Raw genomic sequence first — 17,208 nt, forward strand, 5'->3', positions numbered from 1 at the left:
CTTTTGCCCTGAAAACCCCACCGGGTAGCTATAATTCAGCTGTTACTTGTGCGGAGTGGTGCATTTTTCAATCTGAAATTTCTCCCCCAGAATGGTTTCTTTCAAAAAATACTACTTTACCCCTCTTAAAATGTTGTGCCAGGATCTGGGACGCACACAGAGCCATCCTAAGAATTCATTCCTGGGAGCCAGCCCCGCTGAATAAACTGGAGTAGGATTTTAATGTTGACCTACTTGGAATTTCTCCCAAGGGATTTAAATGCCTGGCTCAGCATGAAAACTCATTAGGTGACTTCAGGTCTTTCTGTCTCGGCCAAAATCTACCTCGCAGGGTTGTTGTGAGGATGAATGGGAAGGCGGGAGAGAAATGCGCCCCTTCCTTGTGTTCCTTAGAAGAAAATGATAAAAAGGGAAGGAAGTCAAGAGTTCAGATTAGTCTTCAGAGTGCAGCCGTGTTGGTCTGCAGTAGAACACCTGGATTCGAACCCAGTGGCACCTGAGAGACCAACAAGATTTTTGGGGTATGGGCTTTCCAGAGTCAAAGCACCGTTCATCATATAGAAGGTGGAATGGAGAGCTCTCAGTCAAAAAGGGAATTAGATAGGCATATGGAGCAGGTGTCCATCAGTGGCTATTAGCCACAAGGTATAGATAGATGAACTGCAGGCTGTGGAAGGTCGGTAGTTCAGCAGTTCGAGACCCGAGTGTGCCGCATGACGGAGTGAGCTCCCATCTCTAGTTCCAGCTCCTGCCAACCTAGCCATTCGAAAGCAAGAAATTGCAAGTAGATAAATAGGTACCACTTCGGTGGGAAGGGAACAGCGTTCCGTGCGCCTTGATGTTCAGTCATGCCGGCCACGTGACCACGGAAATATCTTTGGACAGCGCTGGCTCTTCGGCTTTGAAACGGAGATGAGCACCGCAACCCTAGAGTCGGATTCGACTGGCTTTCGAGCAAGGGAACCTTTACCTATAGATAGGGCAAGTGATGCCCTGTATTCTTGGTGCTTGGGGGGGGGCAACAATGGGAGGGCTTCTAGTGTCCTGACCCCACTGATGGACCTCCTGATGGCACCTGGTATTTTTGGCCACTGTGTGACGACAGAGTGTTGGACTGGATGGGCCTTTCGCCTGATCCACCATTGGCGTCTCTTATGTTCAGTCCTTACATCTTAGTAGGAAGCAGGCTGGTAGCCAGGATTTTTTTTTAATTCTGGGGGCCTTTAAATAAGTCAACGGGCACCCCACACACACCCCTGCACACACACCCCCAAGGGAGCACCTGGGCTGGATGGGAAGTTGGGGGGCCTTGGTGGCCAGTCAGGGGGCCAGGCCCCAAGATGTCCCACTGTAGCTACAAGCCTGGTAGGAAGGCAGGTCTAGGTCAAATCAAGCCTGAAATCTCCCTAGAAGCTAAAATGACTGAACTGAGGCTATCCTACTTTGGCCACTGTGATGGAACAGTGATGGAACCCTGTTCTTCTGCCCACCTCCCTCCTTGGCTGGTGCCAGCTTCCTCCAGGAGCTATACTCTTCCAGAATTACAATTTGATCTCCAGGAGTTGGCACCAACCAAGGAGGGGGTGGGCAGAAGAACAGGGTCTGCCGGCCAGAGCAGGCCTTGTTTCATCATGGTCATATGATGAGAAGATGAGAGTTACTGGGAAAGACAATCACAAGCAAAAAGTTGAAGGTGGCAGGAAAAGAGGAGGACCCAGCGTGAGACCGACGGACTCCATCAAGGAAGCCACGAGGGGCCTCACTTGGCAAGACCTGAGCAACACTGTTAATTAGAGGACATTTTGGAGGGACATTAATTGACAGGGTTGCCGTATGTTGGAAACGACTTGAGGGCACACACGCTTGGAGCTCTTTAGCTGGGAGAAACGACGGCTGAGGGGTGACATGATTGAGGAAGAAGTACTCTTCTCCCTTTCTCACAATTCAAGAACTCGTGGGCACTCCGTGAAATTGCCGAGCAGTCGGGTTAGAACTGATAAAAGGAAGTAGTTCTTCACCCAAAGAGTGATTAACACATGGAATTCACTGCCACAGGAGGTGGTGGCAGCTTCAAGCACAGACGGCTTCAAGAGGGAATTGGATAAACATATGGAGCAGAGGTCCATCAGTGGCTATTAGCCAAAAGGTATAGATAGGGACTCTCAGTCTGGGGCAAGTGATGCTCTGTATTCTTGGTGCTTGGGGGGGGGGGAACAGTGGGAGGGCTTTTAGTGTCCTGGCCCCACTGTTGGACCTGCTGATGGCACCTGGTATTTTTGGCTACTGTGTGACAGAGTGTTGGATTGGATGGGCCATTGGCCTGATCCAACATTGGCTTCTCTTATGTTCTTATGAAGGTAGGAAAGGTGTTGGCAAAGAAGAAACTCAGGATGCAGCTACAATGCACACTGTAATCAGATTGATTATAGCAGATGAGAAAGGCTCACGGACAGAAAATTACCATTTGTAGTGAGATAAGAAACCTGTGTCTGGTTCAGCCTTGGAGGGACCATTGTTCTGATTTTGGAATGAACTCCAGAACAATGTGCCCCCCAGGACTGAACAGGGGGGGGGAATTGATTTTTATCTCACTGCCAATCCTAATTTTCTACCCCATAACATTTATCCTCTGCTCTAATCAAGCTGGTGCTGGATTATGGTGCTGGAGAAGACTCTTGAGAGTCCCTTGGGCTGCAAGGAGATCAAATCAGCCAATCCTAAAAGAAATCAACCCTGACTGTTCCTGACTGCATTGCAAAGAAAGGAATAAGGATGCAGAGGTACAATGCAAAGTGTAGAGTCCAGTGGCACCTTTCAGACCAACAGAGTTTCATTTCATTCATTTGTGTGTAAGCACGCTTCTTCAAATACAGGCAAAATGTAATTTGCTTGATTAGTTGTTGTTGTTCAGTTGCACAGTCGAGTCCAACTCTCTGCAACCCCATGGACCACATCACGCCAGGCCCTCCTGCCCTCTGTCGTCCTCCGGAGTTTGCTCAGCTTCATGTTCATTGCATCGATAACACTGTCTAACCATCTCATCCTTTGCCGTCCCCTTCTTCAATATTTCCCAGCATCAGGGTCTTCTCCAGTGAGTGCTTCCTTCTCATTGGGTGGCCAAAGTATTTGAGCTTCAGTTTCAGTATATGGAACCCTGTCTCACCCCTTCACCTTTATGCAGACACTCATCAGTCCGCCAGGCCACACCCTGAACATATTGCATTATTCTTTAGGCAGCAATCCTTTGCATTCTGACCCACACAGACTTCAGCGGAGAAAGTACAACTCCGTGACCCCATGGACCACATCATGCCAGGTCCTCCTGTTCTCCGTTGTGCTTCGGAGTTTGCTTAATTTCATGTTCACCCTTTACCGTCCCCTTCTTCTGTTGCCTTCAATCTTTCCCAGCATCAGGGTCTTCTCCAGTGAGTGCTCCTTTCTCATTGGGTGGCCAAAGTATTTGAGCTTCAGCTTCAGTATCTGGCCTTCCAGGGAACAGTCAGGGTTGATCTCTTTTAGGATTGACTGATTTACTTCTGAGTAAACATGCATTGGATTGCATTGTTGGTCTTCTGGAGTTTGTGCCACAATAAATGGGTGAATAATAATAATAAATAATAATAATCTTTCAATTTATTGATCGCTCAATCCTGCAGAGCTTGCTGGCTCTGAGCGATTTACAGTTACTCATTATGACGAGGGACTAACAATGATTTGTGGGGTAGGGGAGGACAACATATATACATCTTAATTGACACACATTCGCAGCCGACGAGGGTTTCGTTCAGTTGACGATGAGACGTGATCCGGAAGGCGTTTTTCCTCGGCCTGGTTTTGATGGCTATAGGGTACAACCAAGATTCTTTGCTGTTTTTAAGAACCCTTGAGGATTTGTATAATCTAGAGCAAGTAAAAACCAAACATAGTGTGAACTGAAAGACACAAGGTATTGACACTGCAACAGAAAGCAAAGGGTCATTCTGAGACTAAAACAATGTTTTGAGCTCACTCACTTTGCATTGATGTATACAGGCAGGTGGTGTTGGAGGGGAAACTAAATATTTAGTGCTTGTATTGAGGGCGAGGATGGGGTGTGGTTGTATCTATATATTCAGAAAACCCATTTTAAATTAGTTTCAGAGGGTAGCTGAGTAAGTCTGTGGTAGTTCAGTCCAGCAGCACCTTAGAGACTTTTGACGTGTAAACTTTCAAAAGTCAAAACTCTCTGGAAAAGTTACCTGATGAAAGGAGTCTTGACTCTCAAATGCTCCTATATATTTCAAAAAGTCCTGCTAAGGTGCTACTGGACTCACATTTAGACATTTTAAATTAATTCTTTTTTGAGAGATGGGACATATATGTTAGATGACATGGAAAAACTTTTAGTCATCCAAGGTAGTGTGGCCGAGCGGTCTAAGGCGCTGGATTTAGGCTCCAGTCTCTCCGGAGGCGTGGGTTCGAATCCCACCGCTGCCAGGTGCTGTTTTATTTCAGGGCGATTCTCCAGTGTGACCTTCACTCCTACTTTGCAGTTCCAGGATATGTACCTTCACCCTGATGTTGCTTTGACTGACTCTAGAAAGGGGTTCAGTAAGTACGGGGTTACCGTGCCCGCGGCGTCCTGATCTATACACTGAACTTCACCTGAGATTTTGGACGGCGTGAGCAAGCTCCTCCAGGGAACCGCACGTTTTTGCTTTAGAGGTCATAATGGCAACGGACAAGGAGAAATGAACGACGTGTCCAACCCCGTCTGCTTTTACCGCGGAGAAAGTGCAGGGCAGAGAAGTCGGAGCTGGACTTCCTCTGTGTCCTCTTTCGTGCAAAAGATCAGGGAAGTCAACAGGGCCTCGCTGGGGGCGGGTGGGAAGGCAGTGCTTACTGGCTGCAGGGCAGACGGGCGTGTTGAGCTCATGGAGGTTCTGTTGATTCCCCCGTTCTGATTTCGCGTTGCCTCCAGAGCCTAAAAAGTGGGAAGGGTACAGCAAATGCGCTACATAAGAGTGGTGTTCAAAATCTGTAAAGCAAGTGCCCGGCTAGCTCAGTCGGTAGAGCATGAGACTCTTAATCTCAGGGTCGTGGGTTCGAGCCCCACGTTGGGCGCATTCTTATTTTTCCTTTTGTTGTTCAGTCTCACAGTCGAGCCCGACTCTTCGCGACTCCATGGACCCCTTTTCCTTTTGGACTTTAATAAAACCCACTATGGTTTCCTAATATGAAAGCTTACTGAAACAAAAAAAGGGGGGGGGCTTGTATGGCGGTAGATAGAGTTCTGTAAATTCAGAGAACAAGATAAATAAAAGAAAATTAGCTGCCATACACATGGAGCTAAAATGAAGGCATTAGATCTCCTCTGACTTCTAGCTGGCGTCTAGAATCCAGAATCCATTCGTTCAAATTGTCCCTTGAAGCACATTATGGAAAGTCCTGACCTGGAGTAGAGTAGGAAGAAAGATTCCATTTTTATTTTTAAGAACTCAGTGTTGGATTCTCTAATATTAGACATAGAGACAGCTTTGTCCAAGATTAAAGAATCCAACTCGAGTGAGTCGAGTCTAATAGTGGTTTCCAGAACATTTTCTATCTGTATAGCGTTTCTACTTCCATCTAACTTGGATGGGATTCTTAGGGGTTGCCTCCCGGACCCCCTCTCTGATTTCAAGTAGACAGGAGAAAACTTCCATGCTGTCTGCAATTACAGTTTTCGCTTGCAGAGCTGGCAAAAGGATGGGTGGATTGACGGATAAATTAGTTCTTCAGCCGTGGGAGCTGCGGTCATCAGGTGACCAGTCGTGATGATCTATGAGAATTCCATCCTTGGGTTTTCTTTCTTTCTCTCTTTCCAATTTATACCCCGCCAAGGCAGGCTCAGGGCGGCTTACAGAAAATAAAATACATAACAACAATCCAATTTAACATAAAGCATTTAAAAATAGCTCATTAAAACAGTACAATAGTATCCAAGTGGAAATATCAGGCAAGGCGCGAGGTGAGAAAAGGCGCAAGAGCAGAGCTAGCGTCCTGGGTTTGTAGCAGGTGCTGAAAACGAAGAAATTGGTGTGCAAAAAAAAAAAAGGCAGAGGGGCAAACATAGATTTAAGAGATGGAGGAAAGGAGGAAGAAGACAGAGTCTGTGATCACACAGTTAGATGAACCAGCTGAGAAGGCATGAAGGGGGGGGTAGAGAAAGAGAAGCTATACCAAAGGCTGCACAGAGGCCACCACCCCGGGGGTGGTGACAGAGCCTTTGCATTTAACAACACCCATTATCAGAGAAATGCAGCGTTGCACTAATTTGGGCGTGATCTCATTAGGGATGAGATGACTAAGCGGAACGGCTACTCAAAGATTTTGGGGAGGTGCCAAAACAAGGCCTTCCAAACGAAATTCAAGCTCGCTGTCTCTTGGCGAGGTCAAATGGAATAGGAATAAATAGGAGAGAAAAGGAGGTTTAGTAAAGGGCTCTTGTGGGTCATGAGTTCACTCTTCAACTCGCAGTCTTTTATCCCAGGAACTGTCTCCATGTCAGTCTTGTTGAGCGGGTTTTGCCCCAGCCTTTTCTCCTGACTATTTGGATATCCAGGATAAAATCTTGGTCACTTTCTACTTTGTTTATTTATTTATTATTTTCAATTTGTATCCCGCCTTGCCAGTGCAGACTGTGACCAATACATGTTGTTTTATAATGGTTTACAATCTATTATGGACAATGCTAACTCGGCGCTATTAAATCACAGCAAGTGGGATTGTTCCAAGGGAGCAGATCAGGAGACAAGAATGGAAACTCCTCTTCGGCCACTTTACGAACTTGGTTTATTTCTCATCAGATTTTCCTTCTGGTCCAGGTATTTTTAAAGCTGATGTTGATGTGTTGGACAGCAAGTTACAGTCATTATGCATATGATTGATTCTTCAGTTCTGAAGAAGGGTAGTCTAATTACGCTGCACATAAGAAATGCTTGGAAGCTGAAACTGCAGAAGTTTCTGAATATTTAAACTCTTAATTTGCATGGAATTTTCTAAAAAGTTATTGGAAACAGGATCCCTTCAGACCGGCAAATAGCCATTCCCAAATTGTATAGGGTAAGTTAAAAAAAAGTACATCTGGGGACAGCACGTGTGACTATTTTATACCAAAAGGTAAAGGAATGGTTTTCATTGAATTTGCTAGGTAGTCAGGGGGGCAGAAAATTATGCGTCCCTGGGTGGGCTTGAACCACCAACCTTTCGGTTAACAGCCGAACGCGCTAACCGATTGCGCCACAGAGACCTCCGTATAACTGCTTTTTAAACAAACAAATCAAAACAATAATTTCCACCGTATCTATTCGTTGTCTTTCCTTTTTTTCCTCATAAACATTGCTTTATCCGTTTTCAAACTGTGGCAAAGAATACAGAAGGGAAAAAAAGACTATTTAAATCAATATACTAAGGTTGGATAAAGGTACTTTAAGGTACATTTAGCGATCTGGCACATTTTAAGCAATATTCTTCCTTACATCCCGTGGGCATACATTATACAAGAGGTCACGAGATGATAGATCAAGATATTTGTACCTAAGAATTACAAAACGGATTATATTATGTCCAATTTTGGAGTACCAGATTATCGTGTGCTCCTAATAAAAACATCGGAATGAGAGATTTCAAAAATAGACTGGCAGCGGTGGGATTCGAACCCACGCCTCCGAAGAGACTGGAGCCTTAATCCAGCGCCTTAGACCGCTCGGCCACGCTACCACCTCGTGAAAACTTTGTCAACTTTTTGTCAATTGATTCTTTTTAATAAGTACTCTAGAAAACAGATGGAACAACAATCAGGATTGTATTTTCAGGTCTTATTCCCAATTAAAGCCGCTACTGAAATACAAGGCCCAGGCCAACCCGATCTGGTCAGATCTCTGAAGCTAAGCAGGGTTGAGCCTGGTTAGTATTCGGATGTGAACCTATATATCTAAAGGAAGGCAATGGCTAAACCACCTCGGAATAACTCTTGCCTTGAAAACCCTGTAAAGGACAGCAGTTGGAGGACAAATAGGGGTGCTGGAAAAAAAAAAAGGACGGGGAACGACAGGGAAATTACGTCACTCGAGCGGGAAATTCAAATTCGGAAGCGCAAAAGGAACCTTTCCTGGCCTCAGCCAATCAGGAGAGGGAAGGTTGCCTATAAATACGCGGCGTGTCTACAGAAGGGCTCGCTAGGTCGTCCTTTGTTCAGGAGAGTGGTTCGAGCAGTTCCTAGGAGAGAGGAAGGAAATGGCCCGCACGAAGCAGACGGCGCGCAAGTCGACGGGCGGGAAGGCGCCTCGCAAGCAGCTGGCCACCAAGGCGGCCCGCAAGAGCGCGCCGGCCACGGGCGGCGTGAAGAAGCCGCACCGCTACCGCCCGGGCACCGTGGCCCTGCGCGAGATCCGGCGCTACCAGAAGTCGACGGAGCTGCTGATCCGCAAGCTGCCCTTCCAGCGCCTGGTGCGCGAGATCGCGCAGGACTTCAAGACCGACCTGCGCTTCCAGAGCTCGGCCGTCATGGCCCTGCAGGAGGCCAGCGAGGCCTACCTGGTGGGGCTCTTCGAGGACACCAACCTGTGCGCCATCCACGCCAAGCGCGTCACCATCATGCCCAAGGACATCCAGCTGGCGCGACGCATCCGCGGGGAGAGGGCCTGAGGCCACAGCGGCCGCTGCTGCCCACCTCCGGAGGAGAAGACGGCGAAACACACCAAAGGCTCTTTTCAGAGCCACCCACTTCCTCAAAGGAAAGAGCTGCAATTCTAAAGACCCCGGCATTTTATGCGATTTTGGGAATAAAATCATTCGTTTTCATGTTATTTCATATTTTTTAAGTCAGTCCGGTAAATTTTGGATGAAAGGTAGGGATTAATTTGTTCAGAAAATCTGTAAGGAAAACTTTACGGCTGTTTGGAAACTTTGTATCCTTTTCTAAAGCGATTGGAGGGGAGGGGACTTTGGTTATAGGGCGGTCGAAACGAGATTTTGAGCCCTGATAGGGGGCTAATTTAGTCCAAGACAGATGCTTTTTGGCAGGAGTGGTTAGTGTCAAGTCTTAAATCGCAGAGAAGCGCTTGTTGTTTCTTTTAGTTTATGCGAAAAACAGGCACGTGTTTTAGACCTCACATTCCCAACTAGTATGGATTTCGATAGGGTTACTTTTTAAGATTTCACCCAAAGTGAACAGGTAGATTTAAGAATGTACAATGTGCCTCGTCCCTCCTTGCAACAACGCCCCCTTCCACCTTCTGATTGCGATATAAGAACTCGGGGATCTCTATTCTTGTGCTAAGAAGGGGAGCTCAGCACTGGAAATCCATTCAAAGAGTTCTCGAAGGTACTACTAAACTCGAATTTCGCTGCTCTACTGCAGATCAAACCCAGCGGGGACATTCTTGAAACGTACCCAGGGAAAACTGCACCTAGTTCCACTCGACCCACCTCTCCCGGTTCTTTTACGAGCCCCCTTTTCTCGGACAGCAAAAGGGCTCAGAGTCTCAGTATTTCTTCCCAGCATCTATGTGAAAACGGCTTCGGCATGTAAAGCTTTAAGTAAACCGCTGGAGCTTATAGAACTTGTTCTCCTATTTTCTCCTTGTGTATTAAGGCGTGGGCGTAACTTTTACAATTGATAAATTCTGACCAGGGTAAAATGTTTTAAGCGGCTCAGCTCTGTTTCTGGACTTTGTGGGTGGCTCTGAAAAGAGCCTTTTTTAGGGGGTCCGTCCGGGGCGATTCTCCCGCCGGGTCTCACTTCTTCTTGGGCGCCGCCTTCTTGGGCTTGGCCGTCTTGGCTTTGGGGGTCTTGGGCTTGGCCTTCGCCTTGACCGCCTTCTTGGCCGGGCTCTTGGCCGCTCTCTTGGGCTTGGCCGCCTTGGCCTTGGCGGGGCTCTTGGCGGCTCTCTTGGCCGCGGACGCCGCCGGCTTCTTGACGGCTTTCTTGACGCTCGCGGAGGCCGCGGGCTTCTTCGGCTTCTTGGCCGCGGGCTTCTTGCTCTTGGGCGCCGGGGGAGGCCTCTTGCTCTTGGCCTTGGGCTCGGCCGCCGGCTTCTTGTTGAGCTTGAAGGAGCCCGAGGCGCCCGTGCCTTTGGTCTGCAACAGGGTGCCCTTGCTGACCAGGCTCTTCAGGCCCAGCTTGATGCGGCTGTTGTTCTTCTCCACGTCGTAGCCGCCGGCCGCCAGCGCCTTCTTGAGGGCGGCCAGCGACACCCCGCTGCGCTCCTTGGAGGCCGACACCGCCTGCACCAGCAGCTCCGTCACGCTGGGCCCGGACGCCTTCTTGCGGGGCTTGGCGGCGCTCGCCGCCTTCTTGGCTTTCTTGGCCGGCGCCTTGCTCGCCGCGGGGGCGGCCGCCGGAGCAGAGACGGCAGGAGCCTCCTCGGTCATGGCAGGGATCGAGCAAACAACCTTTGGAGAGTAGCGAGCAGAGAGTGCCGAGCGCGGAGGCTCGCCTGTATTTATAGGGCGTCCCCTTGGCTCCCATTGGTGCGTTCGCGCGCCTGCCGGCTGTCAAGCAGACATGGCTCCTCGCCTCGCCACTTTGTGTTTCTCCAGCGTCGCAAAGTGGCCAATTCCTTCCTTCCCGCTCCACCGAATCGCCCTTCTCAGGGCCAGGAGTGGAGAAGAGACTCGTCCCTTTCCTTATGCCGCCGCCCTGCACAAAGCGGGAAGGAAACACGTTTGCCCCTGACAAAGAAACCCAAGAACATCAGGGATCCAAGAGCTTCCGATTGAGGAAAGTGTCGTTTTGGGGTTAAAATTCGGGAAACGACTTCAGGGGTGCAGACCTCGAGGTGGGCTTCCCAAATCTCTAAGGTGGCTGGAACTCCAGTGACCACAAATGAAATATTCAGCCACGTTAGTTTAGTCCAAGGATTCTTTCCATGGGTGGACACTAACACAGAGGACAGAAAGCTCCCCTGTGCAGCAATGCATTGCAAGAGAAAGAATCTACCTCTTAAAATCATTAGAAATCAAGGGCATCCAATGAAGCTGGTAGGCAGCAGAAGTCTTGAGGGACAAAAAGAAATATATTTTTTTTACTTGGGGAGTGATTAAAATGTGCTGCCAGAGGATATAGTAATGACTTCAGGCATAGATGGCTTTAAAGGGGGATTAGAAAGTTTTATGGAGGGGAGGTCTGTTAGTGGCTACTACCCATGGTGACTAAATGGAACCTCCATGTTCGCAGGCAGTTAACCTCCAAATACCGGTGCCAGGAGGCAACATCAGGGGAAGGCCTTGGACTCTATTCCCTGTTTGTTGGACCTTCAGAGGAACTGGCTGGCCACTGTGTGAGACCAGGATGCTGGACTAGATGGACCACTGATTTGGCCCAGCAGGGCTCTTCTTGTGTTCTTAAAAAGAGGTGTACTGAATCCCCACCCACCCAAACTAAGTAATTTGTGAAATACTACATACCTTTTCTTGCTGACATTGTGTTGGGTGTGACAAGTTAAAACACTTCAGTATTTACAGGGTTAATGATGTTTGTTAAGTCACATGTTTGTTTGTTTGTAACCAATCTGTTTAGACAATAGGAAGCCCGGGAATTTTCTCCCTGATCTAGGGATTTGATTGGGACTAAAGTGTCAAGGTGTATTACCGTTTTATGGCTTCTCTTCCCGTTCTTTGTTCTGACCGGAGAAGGAGACGCCATTCGTCTCTTCCCGTTTTACCTCTTAGCTGCAAGGATGTAGACATACTAGCTCTTTGTCAAGCACCAAGAAGACAGAGCATCACTTGCCCCAGAGCCCCTATCTATACCTTGAGGCTAATAGCCACTGATGGATCTCTGCTCCATATGTGTACCTTTTCCCCATGTTAGGTTTATAGTAAAGTTTTATATTTTAAACACACCATGGACTCAGTCTCTTAATACTTTGCTGACTTACTTTAAAAAAATCCCAACACATTGTTACACTCTAATGTGCCAGACCTTTGGCCTTTGGAAGTTAACACTGTCTGCTCTGACTGGAAGCTGCCTTTTAGGGTCTTAGGTCAAAAGCTTGCATATTACTCCTTACTTGATCCCTTTAACCAGAAACATTCATTTTATATCAGGGAGACTACAGAAACATTGGCCATCCTTCATCTCCCTCCCCCCTTTGCTTTCTCGCATGCTGAATAGTTACTTCATTGACAGGCTAGTTGCCTATTACAAGTGTTAACACTCTAAGGGATTTTTGAATAGTGCTTCTAGCTGTACAATTAGCTGCTCTGGGCACAGGGAGAAAACGTGGTGCACACTTCTAAAACTCAATCAAAAGAGCAAACCAAATGGAATGACCCACATCTTGCAATTCCCTCTTTCTCATCTGCAGGAGTTCACAAGACTGAGCCCAGACATAAGAAGAAAGAACATAAGAGACACCAATGTTGGATCAGGCCAAAGGCCCATCTAGTCCAACACTCTGTCACACAGTGGCCAAAGATGCTAGATGCCATCAGGAGGTCCACCAGTGGGGCCAGGACATTAGAAGCCCTCCCACTGTTCCCCCCCCCAAGCACCAAGAAGACAGAGCATCACTTGCCCTAGAGTCCCTATCTATACCTTGTGGCTAATAGCCACTGATGGCCCTCTGCTCCATATGCCTATCTAATTCCCTTTTGAAGCCATCCATGCTTGTAGCCGCCACCACCTCCTGTGGCAGTGAATTCCATGTGTGAATCACTCTTTGGGTGAAGAAGTACTTCCTTTTATCTGTTCTAACCCGACTGCTCAGCAATTTCATGGAGTGCCCACGAGTTCTTGTATTGTGAGAAAGGGAGAAAAGTACCTCTTTCTCTACCTGTTCTTTCCCATGCATAATCTTGTAAACCTCAGACAGGTCTGAAGCAGCAGTATAACTAGGAGAGAAGAAAACGGTCCAACAGCAATTATATAGCATGATTCAAACTCCTCACTCACCTTTACTTACACCCCATTAGAGAATACCTGAGGAACTGATTACAGTAGGGCATATCAGTTCACCCAAAACAAAGGAACAATATCACAGTGCCTTGAAGACTAACACAGGGGTGTCAAACTCATTTGTGATGAGGGCCGGATCTGACATAAATGAGACCTTGTTGAGCCGGGCCATGTGTCATAAAATGTAATGCCAGGCAATGTTCCCCCTAAGCTGTGGAATCCTGTGAGCAAAAATTCTACTTTCTGAGCTACCAGCATTAAAATGGTGAGCGAGCAATTTGGCTACTGCATCACTCAGTTTGCTCTGGAGTCCTCCTTCCTGAGCTGAGACAAAAATGAGTGAGCTGGAGGCTAAAAGACCATGAGCTAGCTCACACTAACTCAGCTTAGAGGGAACACTGATGCCAGGTAGCGGAGATATAAACTTTATAAAGGACACAAACACAAAGAGGGTTAAAATAAAAACATGCTTGAACCATTAGCACTCTTGCAATATTTTGTTTATTTCACAGTGTCTGATAACTGACACCCCTTGCTCTGAGTTATTGCATCAAAATGTCTGTTCTGTTGTAATCTTGAGTATGCTGTTCAGGTGTGCATCTGTAAGCTGCAAGCCTATGATGACGCAGCAGCAGCAGAACTGGAAGCAGCAGCAGAAGACAGCGAGTTCCACTGCGGGCCTAAAGGAAGCCCTCCAGTGGCCTGATCCAGCCCCCGGGCTGCATGTTTGACACCCCTGGACTAACAGGACCATGAGCCCAATCTATCAGTTGCATGACGGTGAAGGGAGAGCATCACACCCTGCTTGGAAAACTGGCTCCTCACTAATCCCATACAAACACCACCAATAATCATCCTTAAAGATAGATTCAGGTGGGTAGCCATCTTGGTCTGAAGCAGCAGAACAAAACTGGAGTCCAGCAGCACCTTTAAGACCAAGTTTTATTCTGCGTATAAGCTTTTGTGGGCCTGCACACTTCTACGCCAGTCTGCTGTGGTGGATAAGGAGCCTGGGCTCTAATCTGGGAGAACCGGGTTTGATTCCCCACTTCTGCACATGCAGCTTCTGGTGTGACCTTGGGTCAGTCATAAGTTCTTTCAGAGCCCTTCTTTCAAGGGTAGCTCTCAAAAGAGCTCTCTCAGCCCCACCTCCCTCACAGGGTGTCTGTCGTGAGGAGGGAAAGGGATTGTAAGCCGCTCTGAGACTCTTTTGAATAGTGAAGGGCTGGGTATAAATCCAATCTCTTCTTCTTCAGATACCTCTGGAGTGTACATGAGTGTGAGTGTACGCAAAGGCTTATACCCAGAATAAAACTTTGTTGGTCAAATTTAGCCGTCCGTAGTACAGGAGAAGGAAGGAAATTTTTGGGTTTAGCAAGTTAAAATGCTTCAGCAATTACGGAGCTAACTTTATGGTAGTCAACAGGAAGTCACATGTTTATTTGTACCCAATCTGTTTACTAAGTAGAAAGCCCTGGAAATTTTGTAGGAGGTCTTATTATAATGACCTAAACTTTAGCCCTGTGATTGGAAATCAATGAATTGGCTATTTAGCATATTGAGATCCCTCTTCCTGCCTTTTGTCTTGGATAAGAAGAAGACCCCATTCCTGTTTGTCTCCCCATTCCTGCAACATCTTCCTAGCAGTAAGGATGTACGGATCTAGTCCTTTGTTATTTTGCATCCCATTCAACTTTTTCCCATGTTAGTTTTTTTTTAAGTAAAGTTTTACATTTTACAAACATACACATGGACTCAGTCTCTCAATCTTTTGCTCTGCTGGTTTTTATCTCTGCTTAACTACATTTTTACCAAAGAATACCCAATAGAAATATTAAAAAATAGTGTAGTGTTTAACATAGGCCTGCAATTAGACATATATGTATGAGGTAGTTTAAGAGATATAATATTGTTATTATTACTCTCATGTATGTTTGTCTATTTGTTTTGTTTAAAATAATAAAAACTATTATTAAAAAAAGAGAAATACATTATCTTCCTTCTCTTCCTTCTCTTGGGCCTACACCCTCCTCCAGTTTTCCATGCTGAAATACAAAGGAGGAAAACAGGCACAATACATACAATTAGGGCTCCTACATGCAGCCTTGTACACACATAAAGCAAAGCTTAGACATACACCCTAGGAGTCTTACACCTAGATTCAAGTCCAAGAGCATCTTAGAGACTAGCAAGATTTTTGGGATATGAACTTCTAGGAGTCAAAGCTCCCTTCCTAAAATATCCGGTATCTGACGAGGGCACTTTGATTGTCAAAAGCTCATATTGCAAAAATCTTGCTGTTCTCGCAGGTGCTATTGGTTTTGAGCCTGGCTCTTCATCCTGACTGACAGAGCTAACTTCTGAAACTTTCTAAGTCTGTTGATTTCCTTGTAATCATGTAGCATCATTGCTACGTTAAAACATTGGCTTGGATACAGCAGGCATTTCCCCCCCCCCCTCAGTTTCCTTCCTTATTACAGGACCTGTTGGTCCATACAGGTCTGGTGATTCACCAGTGAAGACTTCTTTGGTGACCGAAAGGGACCCATTCAGTTTTTCTTCTTCTTCTTCAGCAGCAGAGAAGCTGGTTGGATCTTAGCCACTGGCTCATACTCCAGTTGAGAAGATTTGGAATCCAGCATACTAGCCCCAAAGAATAAACATCTCCTCAGTCCTTGTCTCCTCTTTGACCTGGGAGGGGGATACTTAACAAGCCAGGAGGGCCTGGGGTGATGTGGTCCATGGGGTCACAGAGAGTTGGACTCGACTGTGCGACTGAACAACAACATACTTAACAACCACATTAAAGGGCACGTGACTGGGACTGTAGTTATCAGGAAAGGTTCAGGTAGATTTTCTTGAAAGTTAGTTTTCAGAGAAAACCAGGCAACAGATATTTGGACAGCTCTTATCTTATAAAATTGGTTATTATAAATGCGCATCCACAGGCTATCTGAATCCAGCATAGCTGCTAAATGCTTCTTGGAGTTAGAATTTGTTAATTTCCCTTTCCTCTTTCCTTACCAAACAAATGATAGCGCTGATACTTCACTTGCATTGTTTTTGCCTGTACCAGGATGGGCAGGTTAACCCAGTAATTTAATGCATTATTCCTCATTTTAGGTGTTAGTGACTTAGATCCATGACTGTAAGGAGAACCTGGATGGAGAGGGGGAAAAAATTCCTTCATAGTTTTTAAGTGAAGAGACATTCTCAGGGCAGGTAGCTGTGGAAAAAAAAACCCCTTTTTGAAGGCAAAATTACATTGCGTTGGCCGGGAATCGAACCCGGGTCAACTGCTTGGAAGGCAGCTATGCTAACCACTATACCACCAACGCTTCTTAGATAAAATTTTTGAACAGCATCATTATGTAGTATTGCAGGAAAACCTTGGCCTCTTTTAGTGAATGGTATAAGATTGTTGAGAAGCTCCTGATACACACGGTGGCGCTATTACCGCTGTGTTACAGACCTAAGAGATATTTTACACGAGCGTTCACCTGCTGGAGTTTATAGTCAATATGTTGTCGAAGGCTTCGAAGTAGTTAATACTTCGCACGAAGTTTATAGTCAATACTTCTCATAAAGGCTGCTCCTTTTTTTAAAAAAAAGGAAGTTAGCTAATCCATGCCCTGAAATGTGTGCCAATTGCTAGTAAGAGAAGGATTCCAGTGTAATACCTGTCAGTTTTTATGAGAATCAGAAGAATCATATACCATTTTATGAACTTATTTTAAAATTTACCTATGCTCATCTCTCCCTTTCCTCCCCTACAGGGACCCAAAATAGCTCAAGGTCTCCCATCCTCCATTTTATCCTAGCAACAGCTCTTTTAGGTCGAACTGAATTGAAACCAACCAACCAAAAGCCACGAGTTTTCAGTGTATAAAATAGATAAATTTCAGATAGAGTAAATTTAAAAGACAACATCGTAGTCGGCAGGATTCGAACCTGCGCGGGGAGACCCCAATGGATTTCTAGTCCATCGCCTTAACCACTCGGCCACGACTACCTCTGCTCTACCTTCTTTTGAAAATACCTAATTGGGAGCCGGCAGTCCTCTCTGCCAACTTAGCAGTTCGAAAGCAAGAAACTGCAAGTAGATAAATAAGTATCGCTTCGGTGGGAAGGTGACAGCATTCCGTGCGCCTCGGCATCTAGTCACGCCGGCCACATGACCATGGGAAACGTCTTCGGACAGCGCTGGCTCTTCGACTTGGAAGCGGAGATGAGCACCGCAACCCTAAAGTCGGATTCGACTGGCTTTCGAGCAAGGGAAACCTTTA

At 46.5% G+C, this 17,208-nt stretch overlaps 1 protein-coding gene and 6 non-coding genes across 7 annotated transcripts; 2 read left to right on the forward strand and 5 right to left on the reverse strand.

The window, feature by feature from the left end:
• The first annotated feature begins 4,394 nt into the window (after nucleotides 1-4,394).
• Nucleotides 4,395-4,476, forward strand: TRNAL-UAG. The gene has a single exon. It is a non-coding gene; the product is annotated as a tRNA-Leu (tRNA).
• A 554-nt stretch (nucleotides 4,477-5,030) lies between these two features.
• TRNAK-CUU lies at nucleotides 5,031-5,103 on the forward strand. Its single transcript has one exon. It is a non-coding gene; the product is annotated as a tRNA-Lys (tRNA).
• A 2,093-nt stretch (nucleotides 5,104-7,196) lies between these two features.
• On the reverse strand, nucleotides 7,197-7,270 carry TRNAN-GUU. The gene has a single exon. It is a non-coding gene; the product is annotated as a tRNA-Asn (tRNA).
• Nucleotides 7,271-7,658: 388 nt separating this feature from the next.
• Nucleotides 7,659-7,740, reverse strand: TRNAL-AAG. The gene has a single exon. It is a non-coding gene; the product is annotated as a tRNA-Leu (tRNA).
• Nucleotides 7,741-9,759: 2,019 nt separating this feature from the next.
• On the reverse strand, nucleotides 9,760-10,395 carry LOC107118164 (histone H1-like). The gene has a single exon (XM_015420438.1). The coding sequence runs from the start codon at nucleotides 10,393-10,395 to the stop codon at nucleotides 9,760-9,762; it is 636 nt and encodes a 211-aa protein (XP_015275924.1).
• Nucleotides 10,396-16,188: 5,793 nt separating this feature from the next.
• TRNAG-UCC lies at nucleotides 16,189-16,260 on the reverse strand. The gene has a single exon. It is a non-coding gene; the product is annotated as a tRNA-Gly (tRNA).
• A 592-nt stretch (nucleotides 16,261-16,852) lies between these two features.
• Nucleotides 16,853-16,934, reverse strand: TRNAS-AGA. Its single transcript has one exon. It is a non-coding gene; the product is annotated as a tRNA-Ser (tRNA).
• Nucleotides 16,935-17,208: the final 274 nt, after the last annotated feature.

This window comes from Gekko japonicus, unplaced genomic scaffold, assembly GCF_001447785.1.
Source record: "Gekko japonicus isolate JY-2015 unplaced genomic scaffold, Gekko_japonicus_V1.1 scaffold441, whole genome shotgun sequence".
In the NCBI taxonomy this organism is placed as follows: Eukaryota; Metazoa; Chordata; class Lepidosauria; order Squamata; family Gekkonidae; genus Gekko; species Gekko japonicus.